General features: G+C 35.9%; 1 protein-coding gene across 18 annotated transcripts in view; it reads right to left on the minus strand.

Annotated features, from left to right (window-relative positions):
* The window catches only part of QKI (QKI, KH domain containing RNA binding), a 160,383-nt gene that overhangs the window by 106,403 nt on the left and 37,410 nt on the right, over positions 1–16,570 (minus strand). For all 18 annotated transcript variants that reach the window (XR_013948325.1, XR_013948326.1, XR_013948327.1 and 15 more), the window contains exon 2: positions 16,427–16,569. Coding sequence is in view for 15 of the 18 variants with exons in the window: in XM_080584786.1 (XP_080440912.1) it covers positions 16,427–16,569 (143 nt within the window). In the remaining 3 variants the exon portion in view is untranslated. The remainder of the gene's footprint in view (positions 1–16,426; position 16,570) is intronic.

The following is a 16,570-nucleotide window of genomic DNA, read 5'->3' on the forward strand; positions in this document are numbered from 1 at the left end:
AACAGCTACACAACTCTGTGTTCAAAAGAAAGCAGTAACAAGAACTAGTACCATATTAAAAACAAGTCCATCATGTACACAGCTTACTCACTGATCACTCTGTAGATTAACTGAAAACAAAGACTGAAGAGTTTACATATACAGCTATGCCACTGGTTCACATTTGAGAAATCAAGTAGAAGTATGTTTGAAGAATATTTTTGAAATTGCAAAATCTTTCATTAATTGCATTAGCATGTATTTTGAGGATTAAATACGCTCCAGTGGAATTTGGCAAGTGTTTTGCATAGTTAAAAGAACCAGACTGTCTGATGAGATTTTACAGGGAGAGGAGGCTGACAAAGCAGATGGTATTAACACTGACAATACAGTGAAGATAAATAATAGCAATAACATATAGAAGTTAATTTTTACATACAAACTAACTTCAGGTAGTTGTTAGAATGCTGGCAAAAACAGTGAAGTTGTTTCCTGAAATCTCTTCCGGAAACACCTACTGGTAATAGAAGACAGGCTCTGCAGACAACAATGAAACATTACCTTCATCCCTTTATAAAGCAACTTTTCTAAGCAATAACCACGTAAATGCCAGAGTACGTATGTAGTGAATACCAGTATGACATGTATAATCTGCTTATGTCAGATACATCCACTTATATCTGCTGGGTGTATCTGACATACGCCATTCTAGTACTATCATCAAAGCTAAATGCAAACTCATCTTGTTACAGGCAAGACAAAGTAAATATTGTGGGAGTAAGCCAAGCTTAGTCAAGTTCAAAAGTTTCTGTAAATTACACATTTGTTAATGCAAAAATAAAGCATATGAACATAACTGTTATATATCACTAAAATATAATGATTTTGAAGAAGGAGAACAATGTTAACATTCTGTGATTTGAAGTCTGTTTTATATTACACAAAAATATCAGTAACCAGAGCCTTTTCTCTCTCAGACATCAGTAGCACAGGCTTTCATGTTTTTAAGGATGTATTATTATAATGAACATTTTGGTTCATCTTAAGAAAGGCTCATTTATTACGGCTTCTCATAAGTGAAATTCTGATGAAAACCGCAACAGGTGTCAGAATAAGCAAGACCTTTTAGAAATTTTAAATGCTAAGAAAAAACAGGATTTTCTTTTTAGTATTTAGATTTTCTTTTTTACTCAAAAAAGTAATTCTACTAGTCAAAAAAAAAATCACAAGGACCACATTCAGCAAAGGGTAACCCCAAGCCTCCCAGGGCTAACACAACTATGAAGTTCTCTAACCTTGTATCTCTATGCCTGAAACATAATATAATTTAACAAACTAAAAACTGATTCAAATTATGTTCTGGAATCTAGACCAAAGAAAGACAAAATAAATAGCATATAGTGCAATTTTAGATAGAGAGCTGAGGTTGTTTTAATTGGGTGACGAACGTCAACAAGTGTATTGCTTACTATGATAAAAACAAAATTCTTTTTACAAAGTAGTAGAACGCAACTAAAACCTCAAGACAGCACAGCAACATTACAGAATATAACCGTCTTAAAATAAAAATATCAGTGTATTCCATTTGAAGACACCACAACTTTACAAGGTTAGTTTTATTGCTAGAATTGACCTGTCAATTACCAGATTATTTACATTAATTTCTAACCCAGCAGATTAACAGCCACTGTTGACCATTCAAAAAAGGCTCAGAACCTTTTTCTGATCACTGCAGCTGTAATCTAGACAAACCAGATTATCCCTGTGATTTCAACAAAATATAGTTTTTACTCAGCAGAAGGCATCTTAAATGCTTCACCAAAAAAAAAGCCTTTAAAAGTATAGCTGGGATTTAGAATGAATTACTAAATCCTACAAATCCACATTATTCACCTCTAATAACCTCCATGCTGAAGGCTTCAAGAGCTTATTTAACTGACAAACAGCTTTACAACCCCCCATGTAAATACAATGGATCGTTCGTTTAAAAAAAAAACAGGTCAGAGTTTAGTAATGGCAATAGACATTTCTCCATTACAGGAAAAATAATAATAAATATTTTTTTTAAAAAAGAATCGCACAATACTGAAGTATGCAACTTTTTTCTCCACATTCATAACTGTCATTTGTAGAGAACCTATGAATAAACTATCAAGTATCCAGATTAGGCACTTGATGTTTCATTCATTCTTTGTTCAAAGGTTATTATACTAGCTAGAAATATACCAAAACAACGCTTAATTTTTAACACAAATTCTAATGCACGTGACAGGAGAAACAAAGCAGTAGCTAATCCTAGTTAACTGCCTGTGTTATAACTAGGTCAAGTGGCCAACATAGTTTCCTTTGTTACCTGTTTGCAGCTTGGTATCTGTCAGGACATGTTACTGAAACGCTGCCATAAGAATTCAGAATGCAAATACGTAAGTCAAAATCTTCAAATCGGAACAATATTTATTTCAGTATCTAATGTAATTTTCATCCCCACTTTAATTACAAAATAGAAGAGAAAACCTTTTTTCAGCTCATCTGGGCAGCAGATATCCTCCTGGTTTTGTAAGGCAACATGTACAAGTTCCAAAAGTGTGCGTGAATGTGCGTGTATGTTTATAAATATATAAACACACATATAAAAGATGTTAACAGAAAGATGTTAAACTCAATTGCACTTCTTTGCTAGATTAGGAGCTAATATAATTTGTTCAAGAACTAGAATGACTTTCATATTAGCAAGATATCTAACCATATACAAAAATAAATTCCTAACTTACTAAATTTGAAAAATTACCCCCATCTAACTGATATTCAATTCAGTTTTCTAAGAACTAACCCAACACATTTATAGTAAGCAACTTACCATTAAGTGATTGCTACAGTTTTATTCCGTCCTAGGTTTACATGCAGATTTTTTTTTTGGTAGAAAAATTATACCTGCATCATACATTGTTGGCATTAGGTAACACAACATACAGCAGAAAGCTAGAAGACAAACCATTTTCGTTAGCCAAAAAGGAAGAACTGTATTTTTGTGGAAATGAATGCTATACTGCTGCCATGAAAACCTTACATTATTTTGTCAACAACTCAAAAGTTCTAAAACACTGCAGAAGTTGTACTGCTAAAGCTGCTTTAAACAGAAGCGGCAGAGGTCAGATAAATGGACTGGGAAGTTTGGGAGAATTAATTAAAGAATAATTCTTAAATTGCAGACCTGTAACTCAAACAGCAAAGAGTGCGTGCTTCTAGTTTTGCTGTGCAGAATTAAATGATCACAAAGAAAAAAGCTACTGCTACAAACAACCAATGCTTGGATTAGATAAATAGAAGGAATAAAGGTAATTTCATTAAATTAGTGACAAATTTGCTTTTTACACAAAAATATCCGCACAGATATATGTCAAATATGTCAAAACTTTGAATGCAAAACTGAGATCCAGAAGGGATGCTGTGCTAATTCAGAAGGCTATCAGCACTTCAAGAATGGTATCACATACTAATGCAAGAGAAGATTTTCAGATGACTACATAGCTCCATATCCATAAATCTCCCTGTATAGGGATATAGAAAAAAGTAAATCTGACTAAACACAGTACATCAAATTCCCTGAGCAAAGAAGCTCAAATCTCTCTAATCTCTTTTACGCAAAGCCTGAAAACCCTATCTGGTACACCATGAAGGTACGGATAGTCAAGCTGAACTTTCACATAGCTATTTTAGGACTCCCTGCAGAAAACACAAGAAAAGACCACCTCAAATTAGTAGAGAACCACTCTGGTGGTACTATCGAAACAAGGAGAAGATGCTCCTACCATAAGGAAAAATAGCTCTTAACATTAAGACAAATGAGAGTTATCTGTCACAGCTCCAGCTGTCTGAAAGCTGCCACCAAGCCTATAGTGGCTACAACCCAGTCTCCAACAAGCTGTAAGGGGATGCACCAGCTCCTCCCAAGGGGATGCGATTTGGGATTTCCTGACCACTTCCTGTCCTGACAGACTGCACGGCTGGACAAGGAGCCGGTCCACACTGAAGAATAAAACAAAAAGATGGCTAGTAAAGCCCACCCCACAGAAGCAGAGCAATGCTTCACTCCGTTTAGCCTGCGTCTTCACAGACCGGCCAAGGTTGACAGGGACCTCTAAAGATCACCTAGTCCAACCCCCCTGCCGAGCAGGATCACCTAGAGCATGTTGCACAGGATGGCATCCAGGTGGGTTTTGAGCATCTCAAGAGAAGGAGACTCCACAGCCTCTCTGGGCAACCTGTCCCAGTGCTCTGTCACCCTCACAGTGAAAAAGTGCCCCCTCATATTCAGCCAGAACCTCCTGTGCTTCAGCTTGTGCCCGCTGCCTCTTGTCCTTTTGCAGGGCACAACTGCAAAGAGACTGCCTCTGTCCTCTCGACACCCTCCCCTCAGATATTGATATACGTTAATGAGGTCTCCCCTCAGTCTTCTCTTTTCCAGGCCAAACAGGCCCAGTTCTCTCAGCCTGTCCTCTCATCATCTTCGGGCAGAGGCCTGGCCTGCTCCCTGTCAGCAGTCCCACCCAGCACAGGGCTGCCTCCAGGCTGCCCACCAACACTAGGGCACGTCTGATAGGAAAGGGGACGCAGAGGCCTGCGCATTAGTGCTTGAGCTGCTGAAGAGCCAAAAATGAGGTTTCGCTCGTCACTTCTTTGGGCCAGCTGTGCTGATAGCCGTAAGCCAGGCAAAATGACCTAGTTCGGGTTCAAGAACTGAACAAGTCCTCAACAAAGAACAGGAGAAACGTGAGCAAAAAGCAGCAGGAAGAGATACCACGCAGGATTAATCTTCCAACTTAAGTGTCAGCCATCTCCAGCTTACATTCTGACCATCTTTACTGTACGTAGAAGTAGTAGATGTACTTACAGTTTCATATCTTTTACGCAATTAAGTGCTAAAATTTTCCAAATGTTAGCTTTCATTTTGAAAATACATCATACAAAGAAACATTATGATACCTTTCTACATCACTAATAAGGGGAGGGGGGGGAAAATTAAGATACACAAAGTCTATACCACTGGAGAGCACTCATCTTTATATCTGTTACAAAAAGAAACAGTTTTTCTAAATTAAATATTAATCTGCAAGATATCAAGTATCTAAATGTTTCCACAGAGACCCATTAAGGAGCAAGGAAGCATCAGACGAATGTTACTGTAACATCTCCTAACAAACTGCCTAAATCCAAGTATTCATTTCTTTTTGCACTTGATGAGCCATGGAATGCTGAAAAGTTTTTAGATTCATTGCATAACATTATTTATATAAAAATAGTAATTTATATTTTACGTAACTAATAAAAGCACTCTCAAAGTTTGTCCTTCCAAACTCTTTAACCTTCTCTGTCATTAGGACTGACTGATAAGCCACCAGCTGTTTTTTTTCTTCCTAGTGCTACAATGCATTCTCTTCCTTTTTAAGGCTAGTATACCCAAGCAGCAAACAGCAGGACTTAAGCCAGCTGCTAGAATGTCACAAACCTATATATTTAGCTCCCATCTCATTTATTGCCATCCCTCAGTGTCAACCACTTAATGTCCCTTTTGCTCCAGTCCACTGACATTCCTCACTGAGCTGACAACACTGCTGGCTGGATCAGCAGCTAGGAGTACAAGAACACACAACAACAAAGCAGAGACCTTATCAGTTATCAGAGACAAAAGCCATGCCACGTCAAACATACTCAAGGTGAAAAGATTTTCAACTCCTAATCTCAATTTGACTGTTTATAAATTGTGTAATCGTTTATATAAATATAGTATTTAGATAAACAGCAATTTATTATTTTAACATGTGTAATTATTATTAGTCTATCATCACCTAATAGGACAGAAACCCTTCCATGCTTGTATTATATTAGTTTGCACTATACGCTGCATTTCTGCTTTCTCAATGCTTTCCATACATACCAATACAAACTGTGCATTAATGTCACATTTGCTTTCCATTTAACATTGTCTTAAACATTAACCCTTCTCTTCATGCCACAAGCTTTTTAAAAGGAAAACACCTTAACAGTGTAGTTTCAATTTCATTTCAAGCAAGTATAAAATAATATTCCTCAAAATGAATTTTATGCTACATGTTCTGTTCATGTAAAAACACTAATCTAATTATTGTCATATTTTGGAAATAATTGGATTTTAAATTGCTTAGAATTATCAACATAAGTGAGAAAGCTGTAAAGATAGACAAATTAACAATTTCATGGTTTTAAAATAGAAATCTCTGTTATCATTAGAAGCCCATTTGCAATGATTTAAAGGCCCACAGTACAGTTTGGTAGTTCCCTCCTTTAAGTGGTCATAAAAACCTTTAAGCAGTAATTGAAAGATGGTTAACAGAAACTCTTTCAGGAAACCAGATCCCGTGAACAATCTAATAGTAGGCATGCTTAAGCAAGATAGTGAATAATCTGTTTCATCCTATTCACTAAAATGAGGTTTTGAGAACAGAGAGAAGACATCACTTTCAATAACACCAGAAGATGAGTAAAAATTGTTCAATTCCATGCTCTACTTGGGAATTGCGACATTTATCCAGAGAGCTAACAAGTTGTGCTGTGTGTAAATCGGTCTCCAAAACCTAATTGTAGGTTCCAGCAGTGCCCTCTTAGCCTCACAGTTTACATCATTAAGCTCATATTCCAATAACAAAGGATCCTCAGGATATACAGTCCAACAACTAATTTCCATAATAATACCTTTTAATTAGATGTGACTACATGTGACATTACCCAAGGCACTTAAGTTGGCAGTTTTGCTGTACACTACTTCCTATTCTCAGTAATTAGAAGTGAGAAAGATGTTTAAATTGGAGCACCAATGCAGATGTAATACTGTTGCTGTTGTTACAAATACTTTGCAGAGATATAAATTCTTATACTTAAGGGTCACCCCCCCCCCCCCCCCTTTTAATTAAATCACTTTTTATTCCCCAGAAAAGAAGAGCTGACCAAGTAGAAACAGGTTTTGAAATTATACTTAAGTCAATGCTAAGGACAGGTGCTCAGTAACCACTTCATGTTATCTTATTAGTTATTGGCATTTTAGATGTGAAGCTTTAAATCAACTTCAGGCAACACAATATGTTAAATTATTCAATGTTTTAAAATTCTAAGTTTCAAAAAATAATTTTATTAGTCACCTTGAAAGGTGAAAGGAATCACACAATTACATGCTTCCTAATCAGAAGACCTTAACGCGTTATTATATAAATAGTAACTACTATATTTTTCTTAAAAATAGCCCTCTTTCCAGCAATCAACATTTTTTAAAAAAGAGGTTGAGCACCACACCAAGCAGCAGAGCAACCAAGCCCACGATTAAGATTTAAAGTATCGTTTTGTTGAGAAACTTAGGCATTACTAATGACAGCTGTCTTGAGTTTCCATATTCAACCTAGATATCTGAAAAAAATGAATTTTATAACACAGAATTGTTTGCATTAGAAGGGACCTTAAAGATCATCTCATTCCAACCCCCCTCCCAGCCACATTTCTGAAGTGAGTGACAAATTAAAGTATTTAACCTTCCTGAACATAAGCATGATTTCCATTCATGTGACTAATTTTAATTACCTAATTTAGCTAAATTGTAATTTATAATCACAGCCAATATTAGATAATTTTTGCTTTAATCTTTTACTTTTACACACATTACAGTACTAGTAACACATCTGCAATCTGGTTTGTAGAATTAAAGCTCTAATTTATATGAACTCACAGTAGGGAAAGAAAAAAAATCAGAATTCTTACATAGCTTGCGACAAAGTAACTACTGAAGTACCTATTTATATCTTTAATTATATTGAAAAGGCTCCAGGTATTTCAACAACCGTAACTACAAAAACTCCCAATGTAAATAGAGAATGGTAATGCTTAGCTACAGGAGCTTTGTACATCACCACTATCACATTCCAAGTACGTAGTTTACACTGCATTAGATATATTGGAGGTTGCTATACCAAACTAGGTTTAGTATTTCATGCCATGAAAATACAACACAAAGTAATTTCAAATTATTTAATCAAAATAACGATAAAAGCAAGCCCCCTCTCAAAAGATAAAACCAAAGAACAGTGAAGTTGTATAGTTAGTAGCCTTTGTGATTCTGCTACGGATTTGAACTTTATATATACTTTAACCAATGGTAGAAGAAAAGTCTCACAGCTTTTGATACCTGTTTGCTCTTTTCCAATTTGTACTCAAAAAACCCTCCCAGAATCAGTAACAGTTTTCAAAACCCACGCCAAGAGCTGCAGAAGTATAGGTCAGGAAAGCAGAACGTCTCTCAAATTATAGGCGTCTGAGTATTTCTTTCAGCCCACCTTCTTTCCTCAAAATGGCTTCTGCTAAAAGCTGTTGTATTGCCAAACATCAACTCTTAGCTTTATGTGTAAGAAGGGAACACACATACAAAGGAGAGAAAAAGGGTCCGTAACACATTAAAAAGGCCAATCGATCAGGAGCATTTAAAGGTGCAAGTCTCACCACATCTACACCACAGAATCACATACATCAGCCAGCATCAAGCAGTACAGAGCAGCAGGTAAGGCTAGCATTACAGTTACAACAGCACCTCTGCATATCGTAATATTGAAACCATTATCCCAGACATTTGCTGCTACTGAAATAGCAGCACATCAACAACTGCTACATTTGGGATTCATTTTTAACTGGCTTTTGCCTTGTACCCAGGAGCTTTTAAAGTAAGGAGACAAAGGGATATTCTGTGATGATGCCCATCAGTCAAAGGAGACTGGTGAAGCTCATGTTCATGGCAAGAGGAACTAGCTCATATTTACCACAGGAGAAAAAGGGATAAGCAAGACTTACCGTAAAGCTCTGAGATGCATTTTAGGTTCACACACTAATTTAACTGCCTGCAGTACTGTGCATCTCTGTACTGTAAGTTGCCTTCCACACCTATTTATGCTACAAAGCCAGATTTACAGGTCTCTCTTATTTGACTTGTGCATCCACCATTTCCCTGAAAAAAATGGAAAACCTCCAGAAAGACTCACAAGCCACTGATTACAACCTTCCAGGTCTCAAGTACAACCACTTACAGTCATGGAAGGAAGGAAAAAAATAAAATCTTATTTTGGCCTATCTTCAAAAATCTCAGATCCACGCCCAAGAAACACTATTAGAGTATTTGTGCTGGGTGACAGTTTTTTGCTTTCCTTTTAATACAAGTGATGTAATCAAATCCAGTCAAATGATTTCCAACTACAAAATTCAAAAAAATTAGGTTAAACTACATGACCCAGAAGTTTAATATGCTGATTTGAGTACAATATTCATTATCATCAGTACTCATTAAATGAAGACTGACTTGTCTTTTCCACTAATCATGATACTAAATTTGCTACACTAAGAGCCATTTCATGTGGCACTCACTTTCTCAGGTCATCTGCACTTTGGGGATTAGGGTGGGGGGAGACAACACAACTGAGAAACTGCTACATATTTAAGACAATTTTCAGTCAACTCTACTGATCATCTTTCCAGAGGAAGCAGTCCCTCTGCCACTAACAACAAGGTAAAACAAGGTAAAAAGGGTCCTTTGATACTACAGGTCATAACGCTCACACTCAGGACAAACTTGAATTTTCAGGTCAGTAAGTTTTGACTGTTTAAAAAACAAATACCTAAAATATACTGATCAAGTATATGTCAGCACCCTAAGGAAATAGAAGCCACTGGATAAAAAACAAAACATTCAAAAAAAGTCTGTCAACCAACCTCAACAACTTTAACCAAAATGTTGGGTGGATGACCAAAGACTACTGGATGGACATCCAGCCTTCCTGGATGGACGGGGGTGTAATACTTTACAAATATGAGAATTAAAATGAATGTAAGCAAGGTGTGAAAAGGAATTTGTTGCCATCAAACAGCATTATTTTTTTTAAAATATTGCATGTGGAAGAAAAATAACAGACTTTTCAAGTAAGTTCAGGAAGTTTCAAAAGGAAATTGGAGCTTTCACAGAATTAGACTGTTACACTGTTCTTGGGGGAGGAAATGACTTGACAAAACAGAAAACATTAGTGTACACCAATGTTATGCCAAAGTAATTGAAACAACAAAGTCCAACTACTGGCTCTACAAACAGAAGAAAGTAAATAAATTGAGCAGATACATACACCAAGAGATGAATACCTACTAGACAAATAAACTCAATCTCCCATGCAGGAATATCTATTGAGGTAGCATTTGTTTTTTATTGTAAAACCAAATGTTCAAAACTAAAGACAGTAAACAACAAAACAACAGTTCCTAGGATATAAAGCAAAACACAGAGGAAGAAAGCAAAGACCTAAATAGAAAGCTTACTCCTTAAGCTGGAATTTGTGTACCATCTTCCACTCAGTAAGAACCATGGAGAGAGGCCAACTGACCAACACTGATGAGATGCAAATACAGAAAAACACAATTGTGTCAAATTATGGATTGAATTCAAGTAAGAATGAATACTCTAAATGTAACTTTACACTAAGAATTTTCCTTGACTAGTAAAATATACTTTTAAAAGTACTACCTCTTAAAAAAAAAGAAAATAGTTCATGGTCTTGTTTAAATGACTTTTTAGTTAATATGCACCCCAAAGGCTTGTGGACTTATTCTAGGAATAAGCAACAGAATTGAGTGCATCTACTAGAGATTCTGCTGCCTAAAGAGTAAATCCACATATGTACTTTAAACACAGCTCTACCTTGTTCTTTAAAATTTGGTTTTAGCTCCTCTGAGTATTTCCATGTTTACTGCATTCCCCAATCCTAGTTAAAGCACACAAGATGTCAATTCACAAAATAACTACCAACAAGCTCTGCAGGTATACACAAGTGTACCTGACATTCACAAGAGCAAGCAAAAACATCATTCTGAAGCACTTCCTCCTCCCTGTATAAAACCTCTCTCTACTCTGATAACATCTGAAAGAACAGATTGAACAAAACCCAATGAAAAACAATATCAATATTGCACAAATCTCCCTGGCACCATAATCCACCTTTCATTATGGTCTGAACTGTCTGAACTAAACTATTTGCACACAATTCATATTTTTAGTCTTGCAAGTGATACTAAATAAAAAATGTAGAAGTACTGAGGGAAAACAGTTCAGAAATAGGAACCATAGACAAACTAACAAAACAAGTTAAAAGCTGTAACAGATGACCAAATGAAGCAAAGCACCCAAATATTTTTGCAGTCCATGAAATAAAAATATTTATGCAGATGAAGCACAGAACTCTAGAACATTCAAACAAAAGAGGGTATTAAGATGACAGCTCTGATCAAATAAATTGCCCATTGAAAGCCTAACTCCATAGAGACAATTACAATTGAGAGACCAGCCATAATGAAAGGCACTGCGCAAGCTAAAACAAGCATGATAGAAGTTGACGGCTAGGTCTTAAGTTGTTCTTCAAAAAGTTCAGTTCGAAACATCCCTTGCAACCATCATAGTTACCCAATTTGAATGAGATTCATTTATTTTAACTAAATAACTATTTTGACTGAAGTCTAATTTTTGGCATTTATTCCACTGAAAAAACAGTATGTACAAAGACTTAAAGTTACCTTTCAACGGGGGGATCAAATTGTCAGTAATGGAAACATATCCAATAAAATATTAGGTACAGAGGGAGAAAAACCTTCATACAATTATTAAGGCAGATCTCCATTTCACTAACATCTAAACAAAGGGGACCTTCTCTCACTGAATCTATTCCTTATCGCTTGCAAGTAGAGACCATAAAACCTCTTATAAATATGCGAAGTTCCAACTCAAAAACAACTTTTTCCCCCCTTACTACTTGTAAAGAAATATTGTTCCAAATATCTCATTCGGAGTGGAAATCAGTAATCAAACTATTTTAGTTTCTTCAAATAAATTTGGTGGTTGTATCAGTAGTTGACCTTTTGCCAAATCTTCCTCAAGCCCTGCTGGTTACTTCTATAGACCAAATTTATTTAGAAAGAACAGTTATATTCCCTCTTTCCTTCCTATTGCACGGGTAAACAAGGCCAGCTTTTTTCGCCTCCTTCCCTGTTTATCATTAGGGAGTGAAGAGCTTAAGTAAAAGAATCAGAACAGTAAATAAAGAGGATGTTATCATTTTCCTAATCCATTATTAAGGATGCTATTAAACTCCGATATTACCAAATTGAAAAAGGATTTAAATGTTTTGCCAGTAAGTTCCCCATAGTAAAATGAATCCCTGTGTTCATCATTCTGTTGTACTAATTAAACAGTTTTAACTAAAATGGTCAGAAAGTACGCACAAGCTGTTTATCACTGCTGGCCTTTGAGCTTCAGTATACTCAAAGGACATGCTACTTCAGATGCGATAATTACTGAGTTCTTACATTTATACTGAAGAGGCACAGAAGAGTTCCAACAGAGAATTTCACATTAATCAGAGCTAACAGGGCACTTACTAATAATAAAGCCATGATTATAATAGAAAAAACATTTATTCAGTCCAATATTTGTGGGTACTAATTCCAAAAACTGTTTAAATTGATATCAGGCAAAGTTTAGTCTCAGCTCTTTAGGGAAATTCAAGAAAAGGAATCATTTATCTGAAGCGTAAGAAATACTGAAGACAGTATTAACTATTCACCCACAAACAAAATGGAAGCAGGATGGCGCTTATGCTAAGAGCTTGATAATTTTCCTAACATTTTTCTTCTTTAAAGTTCTGATGGAATATATTTTTCCATGAATTAGAAATGCCTTGAAACTATAACACCAAAGAGTTAAATTAAGATACAAACATTTAATTGTAGACAGAACACATTTCTAACTGAAGGGCAAATTATGGACAACTAACAGAATCTAATCTTCCAGGTGCATTGTACACAATTTCTCACACATTTCTGGAGCACACAAATGGTTCAGAAAAGCTACATAGCTCAAATCTCAGTTTTAAAACTAAAATTTCCATAAAGATCAAACACTTGCCAAGGATGCAAGAAAAAACAATATATACAAAATAATATATGCAGCTTCATTACTGTGGCATGCACTGAAAATAACAAGCCTGAAAGCAGATCACGCCAGTTACGCAACTCGGCTCTTATTATATCACGGAAAACTCCTCCTCATCAACATGACATACAAAAGAAAATTAGCTATTTTTAGTAAGGTTTTTGCATGTCCTTCAAGTACTAGTACAGAAGTAAAAATGCAGAGGCATTTAAAAAACGCTGGTTGTTTCAGACAACCATTTATTTTGGAAATTTTAACTTTGCATCAACTATGGTCTTAGACTGAAAGCTAGAATGAAAAATCCTCAAAAAATCAAATTATTAAGAGACTTTAGTGGATCATATACCTATTTTAGCTACATAATTCAAGTTTATGTAATGCTTCCTCTGCGTACATACTCAAACAGCTGTATAGCAGCATCAAAGTAATAGAGGCTATGAAAATTTGCTGTTTCATCTTTTACACATATATAGTTGTATGTTTATAGATATGAAATGCATATAACATATGCACATGTTTAAACTGATGGCAGACCATTACTTTTATGCAACATGGTTAATTTAGGATTGTGTGTACAAAATTACACTACAGCACTTATTCAGTATCCACTACAGACAACTAAACTAGATGCTTAAAATAAGTTAAAAGCATTTACCAGAATAGAGTTTTATTAGAGCACCACAAGAGTTTACTGATGTCTATTTTGGCCTCTGTTTAAAAAAAAAGATCACTCAATTACATCAGAAAACAGTTTCTCTTCACTCTTCTAATAACCTTTAGGGTTATCCATCTTTATGTCTTGATAAGGAATAAAAAAATCATCAATTGCAAGAGAATGATAGCACCAGAAAAAAATTAACTGGATTTAATCGGACAAACTCACTCTGATAGTCTGTACAGCATGTCTTTCCTGTATCCAATCACAGCTAAAGCATTTGCTAGATATGAGTAAATTTTAAAGTAACACTGTGCTATTAGAATTGCCATCAGTGAAATTATCTTTACAAGTGAATTTCACATTCTTTAAGACAAGTTGGAATCATCATACTCCAGACCTTCTGAACATTACTAACCTGAATGCAAAGAAGGGTATTTTATTTCTAACTTGCAGAAAGGATGTTAGAAAGGGGTTAACAACTGTTCTTGTACATAGTGGCATATTCTAGTTGCTTAACTAATTTTTGAGGCTGCACAGATCCCATTCTGAGTAGCCAGGAACAAATATGGAAAACAGGTAGACAGTCAGGAACACAGAAAAAATGCTGGGCCTGACTCCCCACTCAAGTCCAAATTGCTGAGTACTACGACACTCAAAACCCACAAAAAAAAAAAAAGCACATTCTACTCCTAAGAAGTGAAAGTGATAGGCTAACAGCCCCTAATGATACCTAGCATGGCTGGGGAGAGTTTTACTCATTGATGCCACCATGAGTGAAATAAGCAGTGCTTCGATGAACAAAGAATTTCTTTCTTCAAGCAGAGGATTGTCCAAAGGGTCAAAATAACCTTGACAGGTCTCCCTTCATAACCCAAAACTTACTGTTCTTTTCCTGGTTTAAAAGACAGTCAGAAACAAGCTCAAAAACATCAGAATATTTAAACTAGTTTAAATACTTTTAGAGTGACAAGCCAAAAAGTAGCGACAAAAGTTGCACATTTTCTACCAAACGTTTCACATTATCTCACAAGAGCCAACCACCTTTTTACTGCATGCCACATGTATATATAGCACTCTGACTTCTTAATTTGCAAGAAATTAATAAAATTGCGACAGCTTCAAGGACTTTCTTCTGAAGGCACACGAAGAGCTAGCAGTAGCTAGAATCAAGAAATCCTACACCCAACATTAGACAAGTGCTTTGACAGTAACTAAAAACTCACTTTTCCCTCCTTATTTACATTATATTTGATAATTAACTGTCAGCCAAGTGCTGAGCTACTGCACCCTTGATTTCTGGAAGAGAAGCTTAATTATAGCTACAGGAAATAAAACCCAATTCTCTTCCTTCTACCTCATGATCCTAGTACAGAAAGCATCAAGTCCTGTAAAAACTGCAACTGATAACTAAGGTAGTTATTCACAAAGGATGAATTGTGAAGTTATGTAACAACAAGATTTCAACAACTAAGCTATGTTTTAAAAAGCCAAAAAGTAATACAACTCTAAGACATATACAGTTATTTAAGTAAAAAGCTGGTCAGATTACCTTACAGAACAATCACATCACACAGTTCCTCTCAAAGATCTAGAATTCCAAGGAGTTCCAAAAGAACCAGTGTTTTTAGTATGGGTGGGGATATGCACATACACATATGTATATATTTAATATTGAGGAATAAAAAAGGGAAGGGAAGAAAGACTTCGCTCTGACAATGCAAATTCTTTGAACATTTTTCCTAGTACAGGTATTTGATCTCAAAGGCAACAGAACAACTTTGTGAAGACTGAAAAGGGAAAGGAGGTATTTATCTAAATGTTAGTTCTGAGTAGTGACCTGTACTTATTTTTCCTCAGTGAACTATGGCACGAGGTTTTACTTAAAGACTTGTAACATTCTAAGCAGCATTAAAATAATAACGGCCAATTTGGAGAGTTGAATCCAATAATCATACAAAGAAAAGCCACAGAAATATGCGTTACCTGCATTCTTTGCTGTTCTGTGCTTTCCTCGGCTTTATACAATTTCAATGTGCAAATGATTCATTTGAACCCTGCATTCCTCTATGATGGAGGAGTAACACGATTTCTTATCTTGTCAGTGATAAATGGAAATGGTTGGGGTACATTTTGATGGGACTGTTTTTCCAAACTGTTTTAAGAAATCAGACAGGAGAGTTCCAAATACTTCTTTCTAGTTAAACAAAACCATTCTCCCTCAAAATGGTACAGGTACAAAAGAGCACTTGACCCACGGGAGGGAGTAACAGCTGAACGTAGGCAAGCAGTTTCACTTAAGGGGAGGGAAAGGGGGCACTGGGGGAGATAAAGAAACTTCTATATGCAATAGAGCTGGTTACATAGGTACAGAACAAATGGTAAGCACCATCTCTAAAAGACTTCATATGGATCTCTAGGCACTGCTACTACTGACTTTTAGAGACATACTAAGAGCAAAGTACACTGTCCCAAAAGCTACTTTCCTCATAAAACTCACTACAGTGTGTCTCACAACTGACTGTACTGAACAAACAAGGTAATTCAGACCTTAAATGTTGAATTATAACCCAGATAATCTTCAACCACTCACCTTGTTCTTTAATATGTATCAAGCCACCAAGAAGTACCTATACAGCTTCCTTAAGAGGTACCTCGTCAAAAGCAATACAGGGTGATCCAAGGGTGGCATCACAGGAAATTTACATTTAGAGACCACAAGGATCAAAACATAAGTTTAGGGACTAAAAAGATATACTTACATCTGGATATTCTTTTACAGGCACATATAGTTTCTCTTGTAACTGTACAATAGGTCCCACAGCATCTGGTAATTCTGCACTTCTCTTCTCCGTACTACCATTTAATGTGTCGTTATACATGTCTTTCCGTACTCTGCTAATTTC

This window comes from Anser brachyrhynchus (assembly GCF_964034855.1).
Source record: "Anser brachyrhynchus genome assembly, chromosome: 3".
NCBI lineage: Eukaryota > Metazoa > Chordata > Aves > Anseriformes > Anatidae > Anser > Anser brachyrhynchus.